Source organism: Gorilla gorilla, chromosome 13 (assembly GCF_029281585.2).
Source record: "Gorilla gorilla gorilla isolate KB3781 chromosome 13, NHGRI_mGorGor1-v2.1_pri, whole genome shotgun sequence".
NCBI classification, from domain to species: domain Eukaryota; kingdom Metazoa; phylum Chordata; class Mammalia; order Primates; family Hominidae; genus Gorilla; species Gorilla gorilla.
The window spans coordinates 79,440,479-79,462,823 of record NC_073237.2 but is presented as its reverse complement, the minus strand read 5'-3'; the positions used below and the strand labels follow the sequence as shown (position 1 = coordinate 79,462,823).

The following is a 22,345-nucleotide window of genomic DNA, read 5'->3' as shown; positions in this document are numbered from 1 at the left end:
CAAGTGTTCTTGTTGTTCAGTTCCCACCTATGAGTGAGAACATGCGGTGTTTGGTTTTCTGTCCTTGTGATAGTTTGCTGAGAATGATGGTTTCCAGCTTCATCCATGTCCCTACAAAGGACATGAACTCATTATTCTTTATGGCTGCATAGTATTCCATGGTGTATATGTGCCACATTTTCTTAATCCAGTCTATCATTGATGGACATTTGGGTTTGTTCCAAGTCTTTGCCAGTGTGAATAGTGCCGCAGTAAACATATGTATGCATGTGTCTTTATAGCAGCATGATTTATAATCCTTTGGGTATACACCCAGTAATGGGATGGCTGGGTCAAATGGTATTTCTAGTTCTAGATCCTTGAGGAATTGCCACACTGTCTTCCACAATGGTTGAATTAGCTTACAGTCCCACCAACAGTGTAAAACTGTTCCTATTTCTCCATATCCTCTCTAGCACCTGTTGTTTCCTGACTTTTTAATGATTGCCATTCTAACTGGTGTGAGATGGTATCTCATTGTGGTTTTGATTTGCATTTCTCTGATGGCCAGTGATGATGAGCATTTTTTCATGTGTTTGTTGGCTGCATTAATGTCTTCTTTTGAGAAGTGTCTGTTCATATCTTTTGCCCACTTTTTGATGGGGTTGTTTGTTTTTGAGATCTTTCTAGCTTTTTGATGTGGGCATTATAAATTTCCCGCTTAATGCTGTTTTAGCTGTATCCCAGAGATTCTGGTACATTGTCTCTTTGTTCTCATTAGTTTCAAAGAACTTCTTGATTTCTGCCTTAATTTCATTATTTACCCAAGAGTCATTCAGTAACAGGTTGTTCAATTTCCATGTAGTTGTGTGGTTTTGAATGAATTTCTTAATCTTGAGTTTTAATTTGATTGCACTGTGGGCTGACAGACTGTTACGATTTCAGTTCTTTTGCATTTCTTGGAGAGTGTTTTACTTCCAATTATGTGATCAATTTTAGAGTAAGTCTCATGTGGCAATGAGAATATATCTTCTTTTTAATTTAGGTGGAGAGTTCTGTAGATATCTACCATGTCCACTTGATCTGGAGCTGAGTTCAGGTCCTGAATATCTTTGTTAATTTTCTGTCTCCATGATCTATCTAATATTGTCAATGGAGTGTTAAAGTCTCCCACTATTATTGTGTAGAGTCTAAGTCTCTAAGCACTTGCTTTTGTAGGTCTCTAAGCACTTGCTTTATGACTCTGGGTGCTCCTGTATTGGGTGCATATATATTTAGGATAGTTAGCTCTTCCTGTTGAACTCTATCATTATGTAATGACCTCCTTTGTCTTTTTTGATCTTTGTTGGTTTAAAGTCTGTTTTGTCAGAATCTAGGATTGCAACCCCTGCTTTTTTTCTGTTTTCCATTTGCTTGGTACATTTTCCTTCATCCATTTATTTTGAGCCTATGTGTGTCTTTGCACATGAGATGGGTCTCTTGAAGACAGCATATTGATGGGTCTTGGCTCTTTACCCAGTTTGCCATTCAGTTTCTTTTACTTGGGGTATTTAGCCCATTTACATTTAAGGTTAGTATTGTTATGTGTGAATTTGATCCTGTCATGATGCTAGTTGGTTATTTTGCAGACTTGTTTATATGGTTGGTTCATAGTGTCACCAGTCTGTGTAGTTCAGTGTGTTTTTGTAGTGGCTGGAAATGGTTTTTCCTTTCCATATTTAGTACTTCCTTCAGGAGCTCTTGCAAGGCTGGTACAGTGGTGACAAATTCCCTCAGCATTTGCTTTTCTAAAAAGAATCTTGTTTTTCCTTCACTTATGAATCTTAGTTTGGCCAAAGATGAAATTCTGGGTTGGAAGTTCTTTTCTTTAAGAATGTTGAATATTGGCCCCCAATCTCTTCTTGCTTGTAGGGTTTCTGCTGAGCTGCTGTTAGTCTGATGAGTTTCCCTTTGTAGGTGACCTGGCCTTTCTCTCTGGTTGCCCTTAACATTTCTTCTTTCATTTCAAACTTGGAGAATCTGATGATTATATGTCTTGGGGATGATCTTCTTGTGGAGTAATGTACTGGGGTTCTCTGCATTTCCTGAGTTTGAATGTTGGCAGGTCTTGCTAGGTTGGGGAAGTTCTCCTGGATGATATCCTGAAGTATATTTTCTAACTTGGTTCCATTCTTCCTGTATCTTTCAGTTACCTCAGTCGGAATCAGGGATAGGTTCAGGCTCTTTACATAATCGCATATTTCTCAGAGGTTTTGTTCATTATTTTTTATTCCTTTTACTCTATTCTTGTCTGCCTGTCTTATTTCAGAAAGATAGTCTTCAAGCTCTAGGATTCTTTGCTCAACTTGGTCTATTCTGCTATTGATACTTGTGATTTCATTGTGAAGTTCTCGTGTTGTGTTTTTCAGCTCCATCAGGTCCATTATGTTCCTCTCTAACCTGGCTATTCTGGCTATCAGCCCCTGTATTGTATCATCGTGAGTCTTCTTTGCATTGGGTTAGAACATACTCCTTTAGCTCAGTGATGTTCGTTATTACCCACCTTCTGAAGCCTACTTCTGTCAATTCATCCATCTCAGCCTTAGCCCAGTTCTGTGCCCTTGCTAGAGAGGTATTGTGGTCATTTGGATGAGAAGAGGCATTATGGTTTTTTCGGTTTTCAGTGTTTTTGCATTGATTCTTTTCATCTTTGTGGGCTTATCTATCTTCGATCTTTGTGGTTGCTGACCTTTGAATGAAGTTTTTGTGGGGTCTTTTTTGTTGATGTTGTTGTTTTCTGTTTGTTTGTTTTTCTTTTAACAGTCAGGCCACTCTACTCTAGGGCTGCTGCAGTTTGCTGGGGCTCTGCTTCAGACTCCAGTTGCCTTAGTTTCTTCTATCCCTGTAGGTATCACCAGTGAAGGCCATGAAACAGCAAAGATGGCAGCCAGCTTCTTCCACTGGAAGCTCCATCCCAGGGGTGTGCTGACTTGTTGCTGGCCTGCATGCACCTGTAGGAGGTGGCTGGAGACCACCTGTTGTGAGGAGTTCCCACTCAGTCAGTAGGACTGGGCTCACAGACCCACCCAAAGAAGCAGTCTGACCTCTTTGGTAGAGCATGTGTGCTGCATTGGCCAGGATCCTTTCTCATTCAGACTGCCTCTGTTTCCAAAGCAGGCAGACTGGAACAGCTGAGTGGACCAAACCACAGAAATGGTGGCTGCCCTTTCCCCTGGGAGCCCCATCTCAGGGAGAGATCAAAGCTTTGTCTGTAGAACCCTGGCTGGAATGGGTGAAGCCCCCACAAGGAAGTCCTATCCAGTGAGGAGAAATGGATTGGGGTCCCACTTAAGAAAGCTGTCCAGCCACAATCTGGCAAGACAGCTGTGCTGCATTGTGGGGTACCCTTCCTCTTCTGGTCTATCTCTGTTCTCCACAGCCAGCAGGCTGGAGCAACTGAGTCAACTAAGCTGCATAGATGGTAGCCATCCCTTTCCCCAGGAACTTGGACCCATCTCAAGCAGACTCCAACCTACTGCCATTAGCTGGCTGGGATTCCAAGCCAGCAGGTCTTAACTTGTGAGGTGCCATGGAAGTGGGGCCCACAGAATGAGGCTACCTGGGTCCCTGGATTCAACCACCCTCCTAGGGATATGTACAGATAGATTTCCTGCCTTGCCAGGGATCCTGGGGCCAGAGTATGTAAAACTCCTGGGTCTCTGTGTGTGCCTGAGTGGCTGCTCTGCCGAGACTCCACACAGCTCTGTGTATCAGACCCAAGGCCCTGGTGGCCTGGGCTCATAAGGGCATCTCCTGATCCGCAGGTTGCAAAGATCCAAAGGAGAACCGTGGTTTCCTGGGTGGGGTCACACAATCACTCAACACTGCAGTTGGCTGGGGGTAGGGGTGGGGTCTCCTTTGCTTCTGTGCATCTTCCAGGTGGGCCATCACCCCCTCTTCTGCTTTTCTGTATTCTCTGTGGGTTGAGTTGTTTGCCCAGTCAGTCCCAATGCGAGAACCTGGGTATCTCAGTTGAAGGTGCTGCATTTACTAGCCCCTTTTTATTCATCTCCATGAGTGCTGCAGACCACAGCTGCCTCTAATTGGCCAGCTTGGGTTCCAGCATTCTGAGTACCTGTTTTCAAGTGTTTGGAGTATGTACCTGGGAGTGGTATTGCTGGGTCATCTGATAACTTTATGTTTGATTTTTTGAGGAACTGTCAATTTTTTTCTCACGATGGCCAGAACCATTTATAGTTTCACTGGCAATATGCAGGGTTCTAATGTCTTCACATCCTCACCAACACTTGTTATTTTCAGTTTTTAAAAAAGCTGTTGCCATCTGAGTAGGCATAAAGTAGCATCTTATTGTGGTTTTGACTTGCATTTCCCTAATGATTAATGATGTTCAGCATACTTTCATGTGCTTGTTGAACTTTTGTATATTTCTTGTATTTTTATGGTATTTTTCATTTGGCCTTCTCAGTGCTATCAGACTAGAGCTATCATGAAATATCTGTTGATTTTTGAATGATAAAACCAGTAAGTTATGCCTCTACACCTTGAAGAGAGAAAAATCACATAATTTCATTAAAAGCTGGTTTATGGTTCCCGAAATGTACCTGGCTGCCATTTTGATTGTATGGTAGATCCATCCTGGAGGACACTTCTTTGATGCTAACTTTATTTCCCACTATGGATCCAAGACTCAGAATTAGCAGAGTTAGCCCTAGGTCTGACCATAGGTAACTCGATTTCCCATCAGTAAAATGAGGCATTGAGAAACACCTCTCTCTCAATAAACATTAGGAAAAGTTCTTACCCTTTGATTAAGCAATTTCCCTTCTAGCATCTATCTATAGCAAATGAACTAAAACAAGAGGGGAAAAAAAGCTTTATATGTAAAGATGTCTCTTATAGCATTTTCTCCTTACAACTGCAAAGCAATCTAAATGTTTGACAATAAGCAACTAATTTATTGCATAACTAAATAAAAAATTCGGCAGCTTTTATAAATAATACCAATGGGAATTTGTTTAAACATAGAAAACATTTACATTAAAATTTTAAATGCAAGGAGCATGATTTAAGCTTGGGTATATAATATGATTGCAAATATATAAAACTAGAACACAAAATTGTGTCTAGAATGAAGACTAGAAAGCAATACATCAGAATAATAAAGAGATTGTCATTGAATGACAGATTCTATAGTTTTACTATAATATATTGGGTGATATTGTTGACCTCTAAAAAAACAGTGCTCATAATTAAGTGAATTTATTGTCATTTTATTCAAGCAAACATGGCCAAGTTTCAAAGTTTGCAGATCAAAATTGCACACCTAAATGTTGTAAATATTGCCAACCATTTGAGAAGTGTTGGTTAGTTTGAGTTTAGCATGTTGACCTTTGAACTTATGGTACAGGGTCTTTTACTATAATACGACTTTGTTACAACTTAGGGGATACCACAGAATAATTTCATAGATTGCTTGAATCCCATTAGTTTTTTGTTTTTCTGTTTCTTCCTGCAGATTTTTGTGGGAAAATCTGAAATTTTAAATTTAGAAAAAAAAATGTCTCTTTACAGGTGTTCCATTGCCTAAAGAGGAGAACATTTCTGCTCCCTTGATCTCCAGCTCCCCAGTGAAGGCAGCCCGGGAGTATGAAGATCCCCCTAGTGAAGAGGAAGATAAAATAAAAGAAGAACCTTTAACCATCTCTGAACTAGTGTACAACCCAAGTGCCAGCCTGCTCCCCACCCCTGTGGACGACGATGAGATTGACATGCTCTTTGACTGTCCTTCTAGGCTTGAGTTGGAAAGAGAAGACACAGATTCATTTGAGGATCTGGAAGCAGATGAAAACGCCTTTTTGATTGCTGAAGAAGAGGAGCTGAAGGAGGCTCGCCGTGCTTTGTCGTGGAGCTATGACATTCTGACTGGCCATATTCGGGTGAACCCACTGGTCAAGAGTTTTTCCAGGCTCCTTGTGGTGGGCCTGGGACTGCTGCTCTTTGTATTTCCCCTGCTCCTCCTCCTCTTGGAGTCAGGTATTGATCTCTCCTTCTTATGCGAAATCCGCCAGACACCAGAGTTTGAGCAGTTTCACTATGAATACTACTGTCCCCTCAAGGAGTGGGTGGCTGGGAAAGTCCACCTCATCCTCTACATGCTGGGTTGCTCATGAAGTTAATCTCTCACATGACTAAGGGCTATATTCAATGCTAGTGATTTTTTTTTTTCAGCAAATGCCTGGTTCTGAAGGGTCACGGGGCTGTCAACAGGTGTTCCTTACTCATAATTGATTATTCAAACCTTTAAGTTAGCTTTCCATAATTCACTGCACTTAAATAAGTTTAAATCAAATAGTTATTTTAGTTACAGGTTAGGAAGATGGTCTTTAAATAACCAAAAATATGTTTATTTTTTATTATAGTGTAGACATACCCTTCATCTATTATATCATAATACATGATACATTAGACTGAATTAGATTTTCCCATTTCTAATAGTTGGCACCATTATAAGCTATAAGGTTCAGAATCAGAATTTTAGTAACAACTCAAGAGAAAGTTGTTGAATATAATCCTTAGTGAAAACAGTGTCCTCTAACCAATGCCTATACAACTAAATTTATGCTGGGTTTTTGGTTCTGTTTTTTTAAAAATATTTTTATGTGTTCAAACTATTTTGGTAAATTTTTAGCAAAAAAAAAAAAAAAGAAGCCTCCTGGAGTTATTTACATGTATAGATTGTAAGACTAATGCACAAAAGGTATATCAGAATTTTTTTAATGTTTTGGCGCTACTTTGTTTTTAAAAATATTTTTGGCTGAACAATACCATAATTTGTTATGATCTGCATAGGAGATGGAAAATGGGTAGAAAGACACTATAGTAAGTAAGCTGCTAAAACAGAGGATGGAACTGGAGGATGTAGAAACTGAGAGCATCAAGTGGACTCAGGGTGGTCCATTTTTCAAAGTATTTGGACAAGAGGACTTGTTATTTTCATTTGTATTCTGTCCGTATATTTTGGCTGGAGAAAGAGATGTTTTAAAAAGAAAGTGAGAGTTTAAAGGAAAAAAGGTAACAGATGTGCTAGTCAGTTGCATCTCAGTGTACATTAACCCAAGAGTGAAGGCAGATAGGAACTGGAGAAATGGAAAGTGGCAAAAATGAGTTCTGGTGAGGCTGGCAGGCAAATGGTGACAGGCGAATGGTCTATTTTATGAAAGTGATGGTGATGCCAGCGTTTGATGATGTGAAGAGCAGTGCAGTCACTGTCCGAGTTAACATGAACATGTTTAAGTGGATCTAAATAAAAGTGGAGAAACTTTAAGGTAAATATTTTGATCCCTCATGCCATTTGTGGTGATTCTGTAGAAGAAACTTCAAAAGTGTGTTTGTATGTGAGTGTGTGTGTGTGTGTGTGTGAGAGAGAGAGAGAGAGAGAGAATATGAATGGCTTTTTGATACATGTCCATGATCATGTTTTGCCGTGGTCATTATACTCCTTTCCTTTCCCAGTTGTTTTAAAATTTGACTTCCATAGAGAAACTGGAGAGGCCTCATGAGATGACATACCAGTTCAGCCTGGGTAAAGTAGTGACATGACCCTAACCAGACTGTAGAGGGGACCAGTGCTCTAGTACCTTCCTTGATACCATTAAATCCATGATGGAAAGGATTTAATCCAACAATTTAATGGTATCAAGGAAGGTACTAGAGCATTGTACCATCAGCAACGTACTGATGGCTTCCCATGCAGACTACCTGCTGATACTGTGTTATGTGGGAGAAAGATAAGAGTCTAGAGCTTATGCCATGGAGCATAGAGCTTCTCCGTGGATTGAAAACATTCCACTGCCCTAATGTACAAAGATACAGGGCTCACTTGGAATCGCTCTCTCTAGCTAATGACATTCCAACCCTATCATTAGCATGATTTCTAAATTGGGCATTCCATTTCCACTCACTCAGTGGAGCTCTGAGTGCTTCACTGGACATTTAATTTTGGAAATGAGTTTTGAAACTCAGTTGGTGAAGCCTGCAGTCGAGCAAATGACTATATATTTGCCATTAAGTTTGAGGGGTTTCCTTTCCTATATGCTTTCAGTGATTTATTTTGCTCTTTAAATAAAGATTGTTTGTTTACTACCTGAAAGTTGATACTGATTTAGAAATATATTTTCTGTGATTGGAATCCTCAACAATTTATTTTGGAAGCTTGCAGATGGCTAGCTTTGAAATTGAAATTTGTGTTTTTCTCCTTTTCTCATACGACTTCTAAGTCATCCTTTCTGACATAAGGCAACTTCAGTGTAGTCTGCACAAAATTAGTCCCCTTCTGATCGTGCGTCATATAATTTTCTCTAAAGTTCTGACTATGACAAATCATCTGGCCCTCAGTCTTTCAAAATAATATTATATAATATTTTTTAAATTATGGAAATAACATTTTCCATTGTAAAATACTTAAAAATATGATAGTATAAATATCACATGTAATCCAACCATGCAGATTTATCTTAAGGAGTAATAAATATATTATTTTAACATTTCCAGCTAACATCTCTTTTCTCTTAGGTGGAAACTTCATTGTTGAATAGAAATGTTTTTAAGTGAAGAAGTTGACAGAATAGGGTCTGCTGAATTTAAACAGCCATCAAAAGTTAAACTGGAATCTTGAAATGCCATTTGCTCGGCATAGAATCAGAGCCTTTTAGAAACATCCATTTAAGTTTTGTTAGAAGATAGTCACCAGTTGCCTGAATCGAATGAGGAAAAGACTGCTTCCAGAGATGGACAGTATATTATAGAGTGAGATATAGAGTTTAAAGCAAGTGTGTGAGTATATGTATATTCCATATTATTGGTATATGTGTGTTTATATATGAATCTGTATATATGTATGTCTTTGAATAGACACAACATATATGCCCCTCATGCATAATTGTGCTTATTTTGCCCTAATTGAGGAATTTGAGATGTATTATTAGTTCTTCTCCCTCTCAGATACTATGGTGGGTAAAACCCACAGCCTGAAAGGGTTAAATTTTCCATAAATGCCACTGAGTGTACATTTGTGGATATAAATAAATATATATAATACACACACACATATGGCAAATACATATACACACACAATATTGCCTTTAGTGCTAATGCAAGTTGGATCATGAAAACAGTGTAGGTAAAGTATGTATTTGTCTGTGCTTGAAAAATATTGTAAAATGTTATGTATTTGGAATATATTTTGTGGTTTGTCTAATATTTATAAACACAACTCGGGGTGAATTCACAATGAGTTTATTTCATTGAAATACTAGAGATATGGGGGCCATGTTACTGTGATTGGAGCCTTACCTTTGTATAGTGAAATTTGCATTTCTATGTCAACATCCAGATTGTTTTATATGTTAATATGGTGGCAGGAATCCCTAATAAAAATACTCTGGGGTAAAATTTTTTGCAATCATTCAGTTTTATTTAAAGTTGTATAGTCAGGTTGTTGGAAACTATAAAAGGATTCCCTCTACGACCATGAAATGAGGTCAACATATAATGGTGATAGTATTAAAAAAAAAAATCCCAGGTAATAGATTAGATTAACCCTTTGCAGAAGTCATCCAGGCCCAAAGCAGGAATACTAGCACTGAAAATGTGCTCAAACATAAAATAAACCTTGATCTAATTCATGATATTAAGTTAACCAGAGAAATAGAAAAGCACAGAAAAAATAGAAGAGGGGTATTCTGACTGACAGATAGGAGCATGGATTTCAGAGTGCTAGAAATTAATATGTTATCATCACTGGCCAGAAAAGGGTGCCTTCCCACGCCAGAGAGAGCTGCATGAGACTCAACTCTGTGACACTTGCCATTAAACTTCTCTATCTATCTGTTCACGCACCTTGGAGGAATCTCAGGATTCCACTTCTTTTTTTTTTTTGAGATGATGGAGTTTTGCTCTTGTTGCCCAGGCTGGAGTGCAATGGCACGATCACGGCTCACCGCAACCTCCTCCTCCTGGGTTCAAGCAATTCTCCTGCCTCAGCTTCCTGAGTAGCTGGAATTACAGGCATGCACCACCACATCCAGCTAATTTTTTGTATTTTCAGTAGAGGTTGGGTTCCTCCGTGTTGGTCAGGCTGGTCATGATTCCACTTCTATCCTCCCCTCTGCCCAGCGTAGCCTTGACAGGTCTTCTGCTTAGGTTTCGTGCAAAGCTAACAAACAACTCTATACCTAACAGTTAAACCAAAAGGTGTTACTTGGAATGAAACAAAAGAGGTAGGGGAGTTCTCTTAATTGCAGGAATACAATAGAAGTCAAGCAGAATTGGCCCTTAGCTATGGTGGCCTCATGCCTTATTCAGCAGTCCTTAGAAGTACAGGCTCTAGACTACAGGCAAGAAAAGGAATTCAGTGATTAGCATTCAGATGTGAGGAAGCTTATGGACCTATAGTTCTGACTCCAGCATCTCAAGCCAGTGCCTTTGGGTTAGTGTCTGCTGACCCAAAAGGCTCACACAAAATGGCGCTTGGCCACTTACTTACTCATTGAGCAGTTCATTGAACTCCTGACCCAATGTCACTGCCTGGAGGAAACTCTTGCTTTATTCCTACATTTTCTCCTTAGCCAAATAGAGGAAGACTCTCCCACCAACATTCCCACCCTGGAGAAAAAGTACTGGGGAGAGTCTTCCACCCCTGGGGTGACTTCTGGGATGTTTGTGGTTGACGGGGCTTGAGTCCCTCTGGGCCATTCTCTACAGGGTGGAGACAATGTGCTGAAGGTTGCTGCTTACTTGTCCTCCTGCTTCTTTTCTCTCTCCCTCTCTCCTTTTCTCTTGGACCTGCATTTGGGCTTCCAGTCTCCATGCAGTAAACAGACCCAGCAGAACCTGCCCGTGGTGAGCTCAGCCAAGACTCGGCTCTCCATGTTCCAACCTCCGTCTGTGACTGGGTGGGTAAGTTCGGTGGGCCCCACCCAGTGGGCTCGGCAGCCGTCACTTCACAGAAGAAGAAAGGAACCTTGCTTAGGCCTCAGATCCCAGCTGTGCTCTCCAATCCACTAATAAAGCTGCTTTTAACCCTCTCCTGGCCATTGTATCTATTATCTACTGGGAACTGGGGTGGCGGCAGGGATGGTGGTGAATATTTTCAGCAACCTCCAATGTTACAAGCAAGGAGAGAGTGGAGAAGGATGCTCCTGGCTGAACCTCAGGCATCAGGGGATGGTCTGCCACTGACATCAGCCCTGAGAGTTCTTGCCAATGGGTGAGAGAGCTTATCCGTTATTATTAGTAAAGAACAGAAGGTTGGTTGGAATCACACATCCCTATTCTTTACCTTTAGTTGATGCTTATTCCAAATTTCTCTCTGGAAAGGGAAATGAGGCCATTTTCAATGTTATAAAGGAAAACTCTTAGTAGGACAAAAGTATGCTTTCTTTGGGTACCAAGTACCGAAACATGGCTTGCAAATTCCAGCAGCTCCTCCAGAAAAAACACCCATTGCCTGATTCCTCTCACCCACAGACTTATGATTATGATCATTGTCTTTCCACGGAGACCACCCTTCAAGGGTGAGAACACACAAACTAACATTAGTTTCTACTTCCCTTGGCAGCTACATTCTTCATAAGTTAGGAAGTTAGTGTTCTGATTTAAGCATCTGTCTCTTGGAATTTCCTTGGTTTGAATCAACTCCCATCCTCTCCTCAATCAGCCTGAGTTTCCTAACACCCTGATTTTCTGGTTCTGCAAGGTTGTGAACCAGATCCTGAAGAGGGGTGGCCACACAAACGCACTGCTCCCAGCTCATAGGGTTACCATATAATTTATCATTCAAACCTGAACTCTTTTGGGAGTAAAAGGGGATGTTTTTAATGATGATGTCATAGCAACAGGTGTTACTAGGACTGTTCCAGGCACTCGACCTGTAAGACTTTGCCTGATTAACTAGATGCCTTCTCTCAAAAACTCCTGAAGTATGTTTCTCTATAGTGTTGACAAAATAAAATAGGGAATTGTTGCTCTATAGTTGTTCTACTTCCCATCAAGAGTCAGATTAAAATTCACCAAAATTCATTACATCGTGTTTTGATGTGAGAGTATAAATTACAGAGAAGATTATTTTATGTGACCTTCTGGCATTAATGCTACATACTCAATTTGTTTGTTTGTTGTTGTTGTTGTTTGTTTGTTTTTTGAGACAGTGTCTCACTCTGTTCTCCAGGCTGGAGTGCATTGGTGTGATCTTGGCTCACTGCAACCTCTGCCTCCCCAGTTCAAGCGATTCTCATGCCTCAGCCTCCCCAGTAGCTAGGATTACAGGCGTGCGCCACCATGCCCAGCTAATTTTAGTATTTTTAGTAGACGGGGATTTCACCATGCTGGCCAGGCTGGTCTCGAACTCCTGACCTCAAGTGAGCCGCCCACCTCGGCCTCTCAAAGTGCTGGGATTATAGGCATGAGCCACCGTGCCCGGACTCAATTTGTTTACCATTAATAATACTTAATTTCTTGTTTAATGTGAGGTAGGAAGACAGAATAATCTCAATGCTGTTTTTACGTTCATACTGCTCAATTTAACATTTATGATCTCCACATACAGAACACTAACGATCAGTTTAACTGTCAGCAACTGACTCACACTAAATACACTGAAGACTTAGTTTCACAGAAAGCCAACTTGATCATTTATAATGAGAAGTGTCAGTTTTCTGGGCATTTGTTTGAAGCCAAATGTTCCATACACACTCTTCCCAGAACATAAGCTGTAATGTGAACCAAACACTATCAATGAGTACAAGGAATCACACCTAAAAAGCTGCCTTTCAGAAAGTCTGCCCCAACAGGCCAGATGTTCCCACATCTCTGCCTGTTTCAAGAGGCCGGGAGATACATTGTACACATTTTACTCCAAATTCCCCACTTTTGCAAATTTCTTATGGCAGAGGCTGGCAGCTAATCATCAAAACCATTTCCTCTTCTTCCTGCCATAAGATTAGACTACATTTCCTAGTTCTCCCCTACCCTATTTAGTTCAATGTGGCTATATCCCTGAGTCTTGGCCAATAGAATTTGAATAAGTAATTATATTGCTTCCAAGCCTTTGGCTAGTTGTCAGCCTCCATCTGTCACTAAATGTCGACACTTAAAGTGACCTTTAAGCTCCCAGTCGAGGATGTCAGAGCTGCCAGAAACTTAGAACCTTGAATGACTTTGTGGAGCAGAGCACTTACTTGTCTTAGTCCATTTTGTGTTGCTATAACATAATACCTGAGAATGGGTAATGTATAAAGAACAGAAATTTATTGGCTCATGGTTCCAGAGGCTGAACTCAGCAAACTGAATCCAGAAACACGTGGGAAGGATTATATACCGTGATCAAGTGGGAAGTTCAATATTGAGGGGACACATCTGTTGAGGGCCTTCTTGCTGCATCATAGTATGGTTGAAGGCATCACACAGATGAGAGACAGAGAAGGGAACAGGGCCAAAATCATCCTTTTATCAGGAAACCACTCCTTTGATAACAACATGATTATATTCCTGAGAACAGAGCCCTCAGGACCAAATCACATTTTAAAGGTTCCACCTCTCAATTTTGTTACATTGGGGATTAAGAGAATAGGAAAACAACAGGTAAAATCTATAAAACCAAAAGTTCGTTCTTTAAAATGAAAAATGTCAATAAAATGAACAAGCCTTTAGCTAGATTAACCAAGGTAAAAAGAGAGTATTAAAATTACTAAAACCAGGAACGAAATAGAGGATGTCATTATGGACCTTCCAGAAATAAAAAGGAATATAAGGAAACACTATGAAAAGTTGTGTATTAACAATTTATCTAACCTAGACAAAACAGAAAAACTTCTTGAGGGACACAAACTAAACTAACTTACAAAGAGATGGAAAATTGCAATAGATCTATAACAAGTAAAAGATTGAATTAGTAATAAAAAATTATTTCTTTAATGAAAAGTGCAGGTGATCATAGCTACACTGGCCAATTACACCAAACTCTTAAAAAACAAACAGCACTTCACAAACTGCCAAAAAACAGAAGGGAGGGGGCAATTCCCCATGCTCTGAGGTCAGTATCATTCTGATGCCAAAACCAAAGACATTACAAGAAAACAAAAGTGCTGACAAATGTATCCTATGACTATAGATGAAAAAAATCCCTAACAAAAAAAAAATTACAATTGAACTGAATCCAGCAACATATGGGAAGGATTACATACCTTGATCAAGTGGGATTTATCCCAGGAATGCAAGGTTGTTTAACACATGAAAGTCAATCAGTGAAATATACCATGTTAGTAGAATAAAGGACAGAAATTGCATGATCCTCTCAACAGACGCAGAGAATGCACTTGACAAAATGCAACACTCTTTCACAATTAAAAAAAATAAACAATGAATAGAAAAAAATATCCTCAATCTAGTAAAGACTCTGAAAACTCCACAGCTATCATACTTGAATTCAACTGAGGGGCGTAAGAGTGCGAGACTGAGCAAGATTTAGAGCAGGAGTGACAGTTTATTTAAAAGCTTTACAGCAGGAATGACAGGAAGTAAAGTACACTTGGAAGAGGGCCAAGCAGGGGACTTGAGAAATCAAGTGCACTGTTTGACCTTTTAACTTGGGGTTTTATACATTGGCATGCTTCCAGGGTCTTGCATTACTTCTCCCCTGGGTCTTCCCTTGGGCTGAGCTATCTGCATGCACAATGTGGCTGCAGGTGCAATATGTTTACTGAAATTGCACACATGCTCACTTGAGGCATTCCCTTACCAGTTTGTAGAGGAAGGTCATGTACCAGTTAAACTCCACCATTTTGTCTCTTATTGTGCATGATTGAGCCCATTTGTCCAACTCCTGAGATCTTTTTAGGAAGCTGCTGATAGCCAGTTTCAGGTTTTTTCTCTCTATTGGGAGATTGTCTCTCCCCAGTGTTGGCTGTGACCGATTATTTTAGAAAGACAGTTAAGAACCGCCTGACCATCACCTGATGTTCGCCTGACATTCCTGGTGTTTCCTGCCCCGTTCATGTCTGACTAGCTACTGACTGTAACAAGACTTGTACATTGTGAACAACAAAACTTCACTGAAAAAAAGAAGACCTAAACAAATGAAAAGACATCACATGTTCGTGGATGGAAAACTTAATATTGTTAAGATGGCAATACTCCTGAAATTGATTTTCAGATTCAAGGCAATCCCTAGCAGATGTCAGCTTCCTGTTTTGTGGAAATTGACAAATTGGTCCTAAAATTTTATATGGAAATGTAAAAGGTACAGACTAACCAAAATAATATTGAAAAAGAACAAAGTTGAAGGACTCGCACTTCCCAGTTTCAGAACCTAATGCAAAGCTGCAGTAATCATGACAGTGTGGTACCAACATCAGGATAGACATATACATCCGTAAAATAGAACTGAGAGTCCAGAAACAAAACTATGCATTTGTGAAAAATCGACTGTCAACAAGATGACAAGACAATTCTAAGGGAAAAGAATAGTCTTTTCAACAACTAATATCTAAGAGCAAAATCATAAAATTGGACCAATTTCTCACACTGTATACACGAATTAGCACAAAATAAATCATAGACCTTGTGTTTAATAAAATTTACAAAACTTTTAGAAAAAACATAAGATCAGATCTTTGTAACCTTTGATTAGAGAGGATGGTTTCTAAGGACAGCAAAAGCACTAGAGACAAAATAAAAAATAGGTAAATTAGATAGTAATAGATAAATTTAAAAACTTTTGTGCTTTAAAAGACACCGTCAAGAAAAGTGAAAAGACAAAACACTGAAGGGATGAAAATATTTTTAAATCATACATCCGATAAGGAATTTGTACCCATAATATATAAAGAATACTTACAACTCAGTAATAAAAAACATAACCACTTTTTAAAGTAGGAAATGTTATCACAATAGACATTTTGGTAAAGGAAATATGCAAATGGATAGTAAGCACACGAAAAGATGTCCAATATCATTAGTCATTAAAGAAATGCAAATCAGTGCCACAATGAGGTTCCACTTTACACCCACAAGAATGGCTATAATAAAAAGACAGGCCACGAAGTGTTGGTGAGGATGTGGATAAATTGAAACCCTCATATATTCCTGGTAAAAATGTAAAATTGTGCAGCTACTAGGCTGGGCGCGGTGGCTCACGCCTGTAATCCCAGCACTTTGGGAGGCCGAGGCGGGCAGATCACGAGTTCAGGAGATCGAGACCATCCTGGCTAACACGGTGAAACCCCGTCTCTACTAAAAATACAAAAAATTAGCCGGGCGCGGTGGCGGGCGCCTGTAGTCCCAGCTACTCCGGAGGCTGAGGCAGGAGAATGGCGTGAACCCGGGAGGCAGAGCTTGCAGTGAGCCGAGATCGCGCCACTGCACTCCAACCTGGGCGAAAGAGCGAGACTCCGTCTAAAAAAAAAAAAAAAAAAAAAAATTGTGCAGCTACTTTGGAAAACAGTTTCGCAGTTCTTCAAAAAGTTAAGCATAAGGTTACCATACAAGCCAGCAATTCCACTCTTAGGTATATACTCAAGAGAACAGAAAACATATATTTACACAAAAAAATGGGTAATTTTCATAGCAGCACTTTGCATAATAGCACAGAAGTGGAAACAACCCGTATGTCCATCGATTCGTAAATTGCATAAACAAATGTGGTGTATCCATTCCATAAAAATGAATGAAGTATTGGTACACGCTACACCATGGATGAACTTTGAAAACATTATGCTAAGTAAAAGAAGCCAAAAGCAAAAGGCCATCTATTGCATGATTTGATTTATATAAAATGTTCAGAATAGGCAAATCTATAGAGACAGAAAGTAGATTAGTGATTTCCACGGGTAGGGAGAATGAAGAATGACTGCTAATAGGTACAGAGTTTCTTTTTTGGGTGATAAAATTTTTCTTTGAATTATGTAGTTGCGATGGTCGCATGACTCTGTGAACAAAGACCAATGAATTTTATGCATTATTTATGGTATGTTAATTATAGCTCAACAAAGCTGTTAGCAAAAATTATATTTGTTGTGGTTCACTATGTTATTTTTTAACATATTTTATGAGGAGTACGAGTTGAGTAGCTTTATTATAACCAAGAGCCTTTCCATTTCTATTTGTCAGCAAGTTTTGTCAGTACTTAATTCTATCAAAATGAAAAATAGATAATGCTGAACCCAGTTTCATTTTAGCGATAAGTAATATTTGTCCATAAAGGTTAAATAATTTGATTTATACCATTGATATTTACTTCTAATAAATTTTTAACTTTTGTTCAATAGTTACTTAAGCTATTATGAAATAACTATTAATATTTTCTTATGAACTATTAATATTAATATTTTAATAGATTCTACAAAAACTATTAAAAACAAAAATTTTAATTTTTTTACACAAAATAATTTTGTGCATCATTATTAGTGCTTCTGTAAAAATGACAAAAGGCCAGAGTATAAAATTGCTGCCTAGGAGATACTGATATAAAGATAGAAGTAGCTGGCATATCTGGAACAGAAAGTTGGTGTAATATGATGGCTAAGAGCTCAGGCTCTCCAGCCAGATGGCCTCGGCTCTGGTCTCAGCTTTCCTGTTCTTCTTAGGTGTAACTTTAGGTAACCCATTTGATCTATTGAATTCTTGGCATCCTCATCTTTAAAATTATGTTTAACTACAGCACTTATCTCAGAGCTGTTGTGGAATTTAAAAATAAGTTAGAATTTGCAAATCCCTTAGCAGAGTCTTGGACATATAGTAACTACTTGAGAAATGCTAGGAGTTAAGGCCCATAATCTGGCACCTCCAGGTCATTCTAGACACATCGTAACCATTTCACTCTTTGAGGACATACTGTTCTACTGAAGTAATAGCGTCATGGTGGCAATGCGTAACAAAATTGGATTTGGAAGTTTCAGAAGATATAACAAGAACCAGAATTTGCTTCTAAAAAACATCTATTTTTCTTCTACATTTATTTATAAACAAAACATCTCGTTGCCTATAACGTGGATACACATCCAAAATAGTAAGACATCAGAAAATAGAATACATCAAAATTCCTTTCAGGAAGAAACTGTGTTTGTAAGAAAGAAATGTTTTTTTTCTAAGTTGTTCAAAGTAGGGAGTATATTGCAAATGTATAGTCAAGTTACAAATGCAAGGTCTCCTGATTTCTTTCTCTGCGTGACTTTCTTTTTTCTGGTCCTCTGTCCTGTGCTATTTATCTTTTGATAAATGTTCGATGTGGAAGTTGATTCTCAGAACCCTTGGCACAATAGCCTTGGTTACCCACATCCATTTCAAGAGCTCCTAACAGTTTGGAAACACTGGATCTTGCTTTGGGTGCAGTTGAGTCTTCAACCCCTGTGGTGAGACCTATTTCTATGTAGATTAGAAAGAAACAATGATAGCACAGTGATTGCGAAGATGAAGAAACAGGATTTGAATTCATTTAATTTCACCATTCAGTGTGACCCAATCACAATTTAAAAATTTTTTAATTTAAAATGTTTGCCAACTATGAAGTGTAATATTTTTGTTTTATAAGTGCAAATTTTATTTCATACATATTTTCTGAATATGATAACATTTTAAAATTGCAATGTATTCTTTTTAATTGTTAATTATTTGTCTTCAAACAAAAGAACAAATAAGAAAACAAAATCTCACATTAGTAATTGCCTAAATTAGGTCGGGCGCAGTGGCTCATGCCTGTAGTCCCAGCACTTTTGGAGGCTGAGGTGGGAGCATGGCTTGAGCTCAGGAATTTGAGATCAGCCTGCGCATCATAGCAAGAGTCCATCTCATTTAAAAAAATTTAAAAAGTAATTGCCTAAACTATACTTCCGCAGACATTTTAGTTTTATTTAAACCTAGTTATTGGACTGTCATTTACATAAATATTAATATATCAGACTGTAACCAAAGGATCAAAGTTCAGCCATTTAGGTGGATATAAAAATTAATAAAAAATAGTTGTAGGCATTTCCTTTTTATTATTTTAGAAACTTATATAATTATATATAAGATTATACATAGTTTAATAGAACATTTTCACTGCTTTGTTTTTCTGAGCATTATTTGTGTATATATATAATCCATAATTATGTATGATATTGTGAATTACATGTATTATAAAGACAAAATTATCATCATACTCATGGCCATTATTGAAAATAATTTTGTTGTATAGAGAAGGGAGGTGTTAAAAAATGACTCCTCCGGGTGTCACATATATTAGATATTCCACAGGACACAGTCTTGATATCAGCATGGTTCCTGAGAAGATTGGGAAGCTTGGAGTAGGGTCAAACAGTGACTCAGCGACTGATAGAATTGGCATAGAGTCACAGTGGGGGAGTCAAGTTTGATTTTTAAATGCCTAGTTTGGGTGAGTGGGAAAAGACAATGTCATTAGCCAGGCTCAGTTCCAATAGAGCCAGTGTTTTTTATTTATAATTATTTTTTTTTAAATTTTAATTAAAAAATACTGTTTTGGTGCAAAGATAATGAGTTAGACTTGGATCTAGTGAGCCTGAAGTACCTGTAGGATGTTTAGTTGGTCTAGAAACTCAGGTGTGAAGTTAGGGCTAGATTCTGGATTATATGCATTTGAATTTAGGTGCTACTAAAAAAACACTGGCTGGATAGCATCAGTTGCAGGGAAAATGTTTTAGGGCCTAATGAAGAGAGATATTCAAGGATACCTTAAGGAAAAGAGATTTTAAAAGTGAGAGAGATGGTCCTTTGATCTTTTTCTGTTTCCTCTCTTTTTGCCACACTCTACACAGACACAAAGCAACAGCTATTTTATCTTTAAAATAGAGAATCAAGATGGAAATCAAGAAAATACAGAGGGATTTCTTTGCACTAAGACTCAGTTTCCAGAAGCAGAAGAAGAAACTCAGTTTCAGAAAGCATTATGACTCGTTTTTAGGGAGTCAAGAAACTTCTCTTTCTTACGTTTAGGTTCATAGTCAAAGAAAGGCTGGATCCCTAAAGAGAATAAGTCAAAAGTTAAGAACAACAGTAAAGGCTGGATCCCTAAAGGGAGTAAGTCAAAAGTTAAGAACAACAGTAACATAAAAAGGCTGTGCGTGGAGCTTGCTCCTGAGCTTTTGCTATCATGCATATCCTTACAGGGCTCATCTGGAAGGCCCATTTGAGTATAACAGGGATGCTTTCTGGAGATCAGGTTGTTCCAGGTCAGCTGGCACCAGATTCCTGCTGCAGGGCTCCTCCTCTTAGCAACAGGCACATCTTTTAGCCTGCAGAGATGGTCCAGAGTTGCAGAGACTCAAAGCACAAATGTCCTGAGAGACAGTTACCTGGCAGTCAGTGTCACTGTGTGAAAATGAGTGAAAAGTACAAACAAAACAGATCAGAAGCTGGGCTACTGATCTCTCTCTCTTTCTCTCTCTCTCTCTCTCTCCATATATATATATATATTCCCCGTTGGGTGTAAAACATGTAACAGTGAATAAGCAGATAAAAATCCTAGCTATCATGGAGCTTAAATTCTAGTGGGAGGATACAGACAGTAACTAAATAAGAAATTCCTAAGAAAAGCATTACATAAAAAATATACAAGAAAAGTATCAGATAGTGATAAATGCAAAAGAGAAATAATAAGTGAGGATGGGGAAAAGAAGTGCTGGGGCATGTGGTTGGGGAGGCCTCACTTTTCCAGTGAGGTAGAGACCATGATTCTAAGTAAAATAACTCAGAAACAGAAAATCAAATACTGTATGTTCTCATTTGTAAATGGGAGCTAAACAATGGGTACACATGGACATAAAGTTGTAAACAATAGACACTGGGGATTCCAAAATGGGGGATGCCAGAAGTCAGGGGTGAGGGTTGAAAAATAACCTTGGGGGTGCAGGAGTTAACTGTGTGGGCATGTGGAGGATTGGCATCCAGGGTTGAGGGGGAGCATGATGGAATGCCTGAAGAACAGAAAGGTGCCATTGTGGACCAAACACACGGAGAGCCCTCCTGGGCACAGAGTATGGAACAGCAAGAGGGAGCCCTAACAGAGGCAGAATGGACATCGGTGGTACTGGGGAAGCTGCAATAGCCAGATAGGCCTTCTGTCCACAGAGTAAGGGTCACTTAGGTAGTGGATTATGTGGGTCGGGGGGCAGAGAAGCCTTTGTGCCCTCCAGTTTTCAGATCTATCCACCGGGACACTGCTGCAGACCTTACCTGCTCTGGCCTTTAAATTGAGCTGCAGAGGAGAGGGGGAGTGGGGGTGGCAGAGTTATCTGAACGAGGGGAGGAAGGCCCAAGCTAGGGCAATAGTGGGGCATGGACATTCCAGTGATTCCTATTCCAGTGGCTGCCATGCTGCTGAGCATGTGGTCAGGATTGTTGGTAGAAGGCTAACCTGGGTCTCAGAGATTCAGTCAACTATGGGGCCTAGGAAAGATATTCTATAAAGGTGTCCCTGCCTTGAACAAGGAGCTTGGTAAACATATTCTTCGGTGGAGGAAGTGATTTTAAGCAGAAAGAACTACAGGGAAGGTTTTGGAAAAGGGAATGTACCAAAGGAGGGAATTTAGGGGGATAGAGACCATAGTCAAATTAACTTCTGTGTCTTCCAGTGTGAGTTGGTTCCCATGAGTTGGAGAAGTGATATAGAAGACCATAGAATAGAAAACATAGCCAAGGCCATCTTCAAATATTTTTCCCTATTGGCACTTTTTCGGAGGGTTCAATCAGCCCTGAAACTTCCTTCCTCTTCCATGGGATAGTTTCTCCGGACTGTGCTAAGTCTTCCTGAAGTGGAATGTTCTTTGCCTTTCGGTTTTTCTCTCTTTCTATGTATGTGTGTACAGATACACACACACACACACACACACACACAAAAGGCCAGACATTTCTATAACTTATTCTCTAAAATTCACTTCATTTGGGTCTTTCATTACAAAAAAAGGCTCTGCCTTCTTTCCAATTAAAACAATTGATGATGAAAAGAATCCAGATCCATGGCAGCAGGCTTGATAAAGAATTGGTAAAGAAAGTTACAAATAGCAAAATAAAAACCGCCCATAATCTTACTCCCCAGAAATAACCAATGCTAACTTTGGATTTTAATTTTTCAGAATTGGAATAATGCTAAGTCCTTCAATGTGGGGCAGAAGGACTAAGCAGAGGGTCTCTCAGAGTGTTCTGCTTTATAGTTTTTCACAATGAAAATACACCTATCTGTCTTGATCCCAGGCTTTCTGCTGCTACCAAATGCCTACCTCTAACCTCCCCCATGGCAGGAGAGGCTCTCATTTTAGGAAGACCCTATTTACTCTGGCACATGACTTCTCCATTCTAC

The 22,345-nt window shown here is 39.2% G+C and overlaps 1 protein-coding gene across 4 annotated transcripts in view; it reads left to right on the top strand.

Annotated features, from left to right (window-relative positions):
* The window catches only part of FRMD3 (FERM domain containing 3), a 294,544-nt gene extending 283,481 nt beyond the window's left edge, over positions 1-11,063 (top strand). For 2 of the 4 annotated variants that reach the window (XM_004048176.5, XM_055350847.2), the window contains 2 exons: positions 5,551-6,012; positions 10,840-11,063. In XM_004048176.5, the coding sequence (XP_004048224.1) occupies positions 5,551-6,012; positions 10,840-10,853 (476 nt within the window). In that variant the 3' untranslated portion in view covers positions 10,854-11,063. Of the gene's footprint in view, positions 1-5,550; positions 6,212-10,839 lie in introns of those variants that run through there. The other 2 variants (XM_019034221.4, XM_055350846.2) reach the window with 1 other exon arrangement.
* The last annotated feature ends 11,282 nt before the right edge of the window (positions 11,064-22,345 follow it).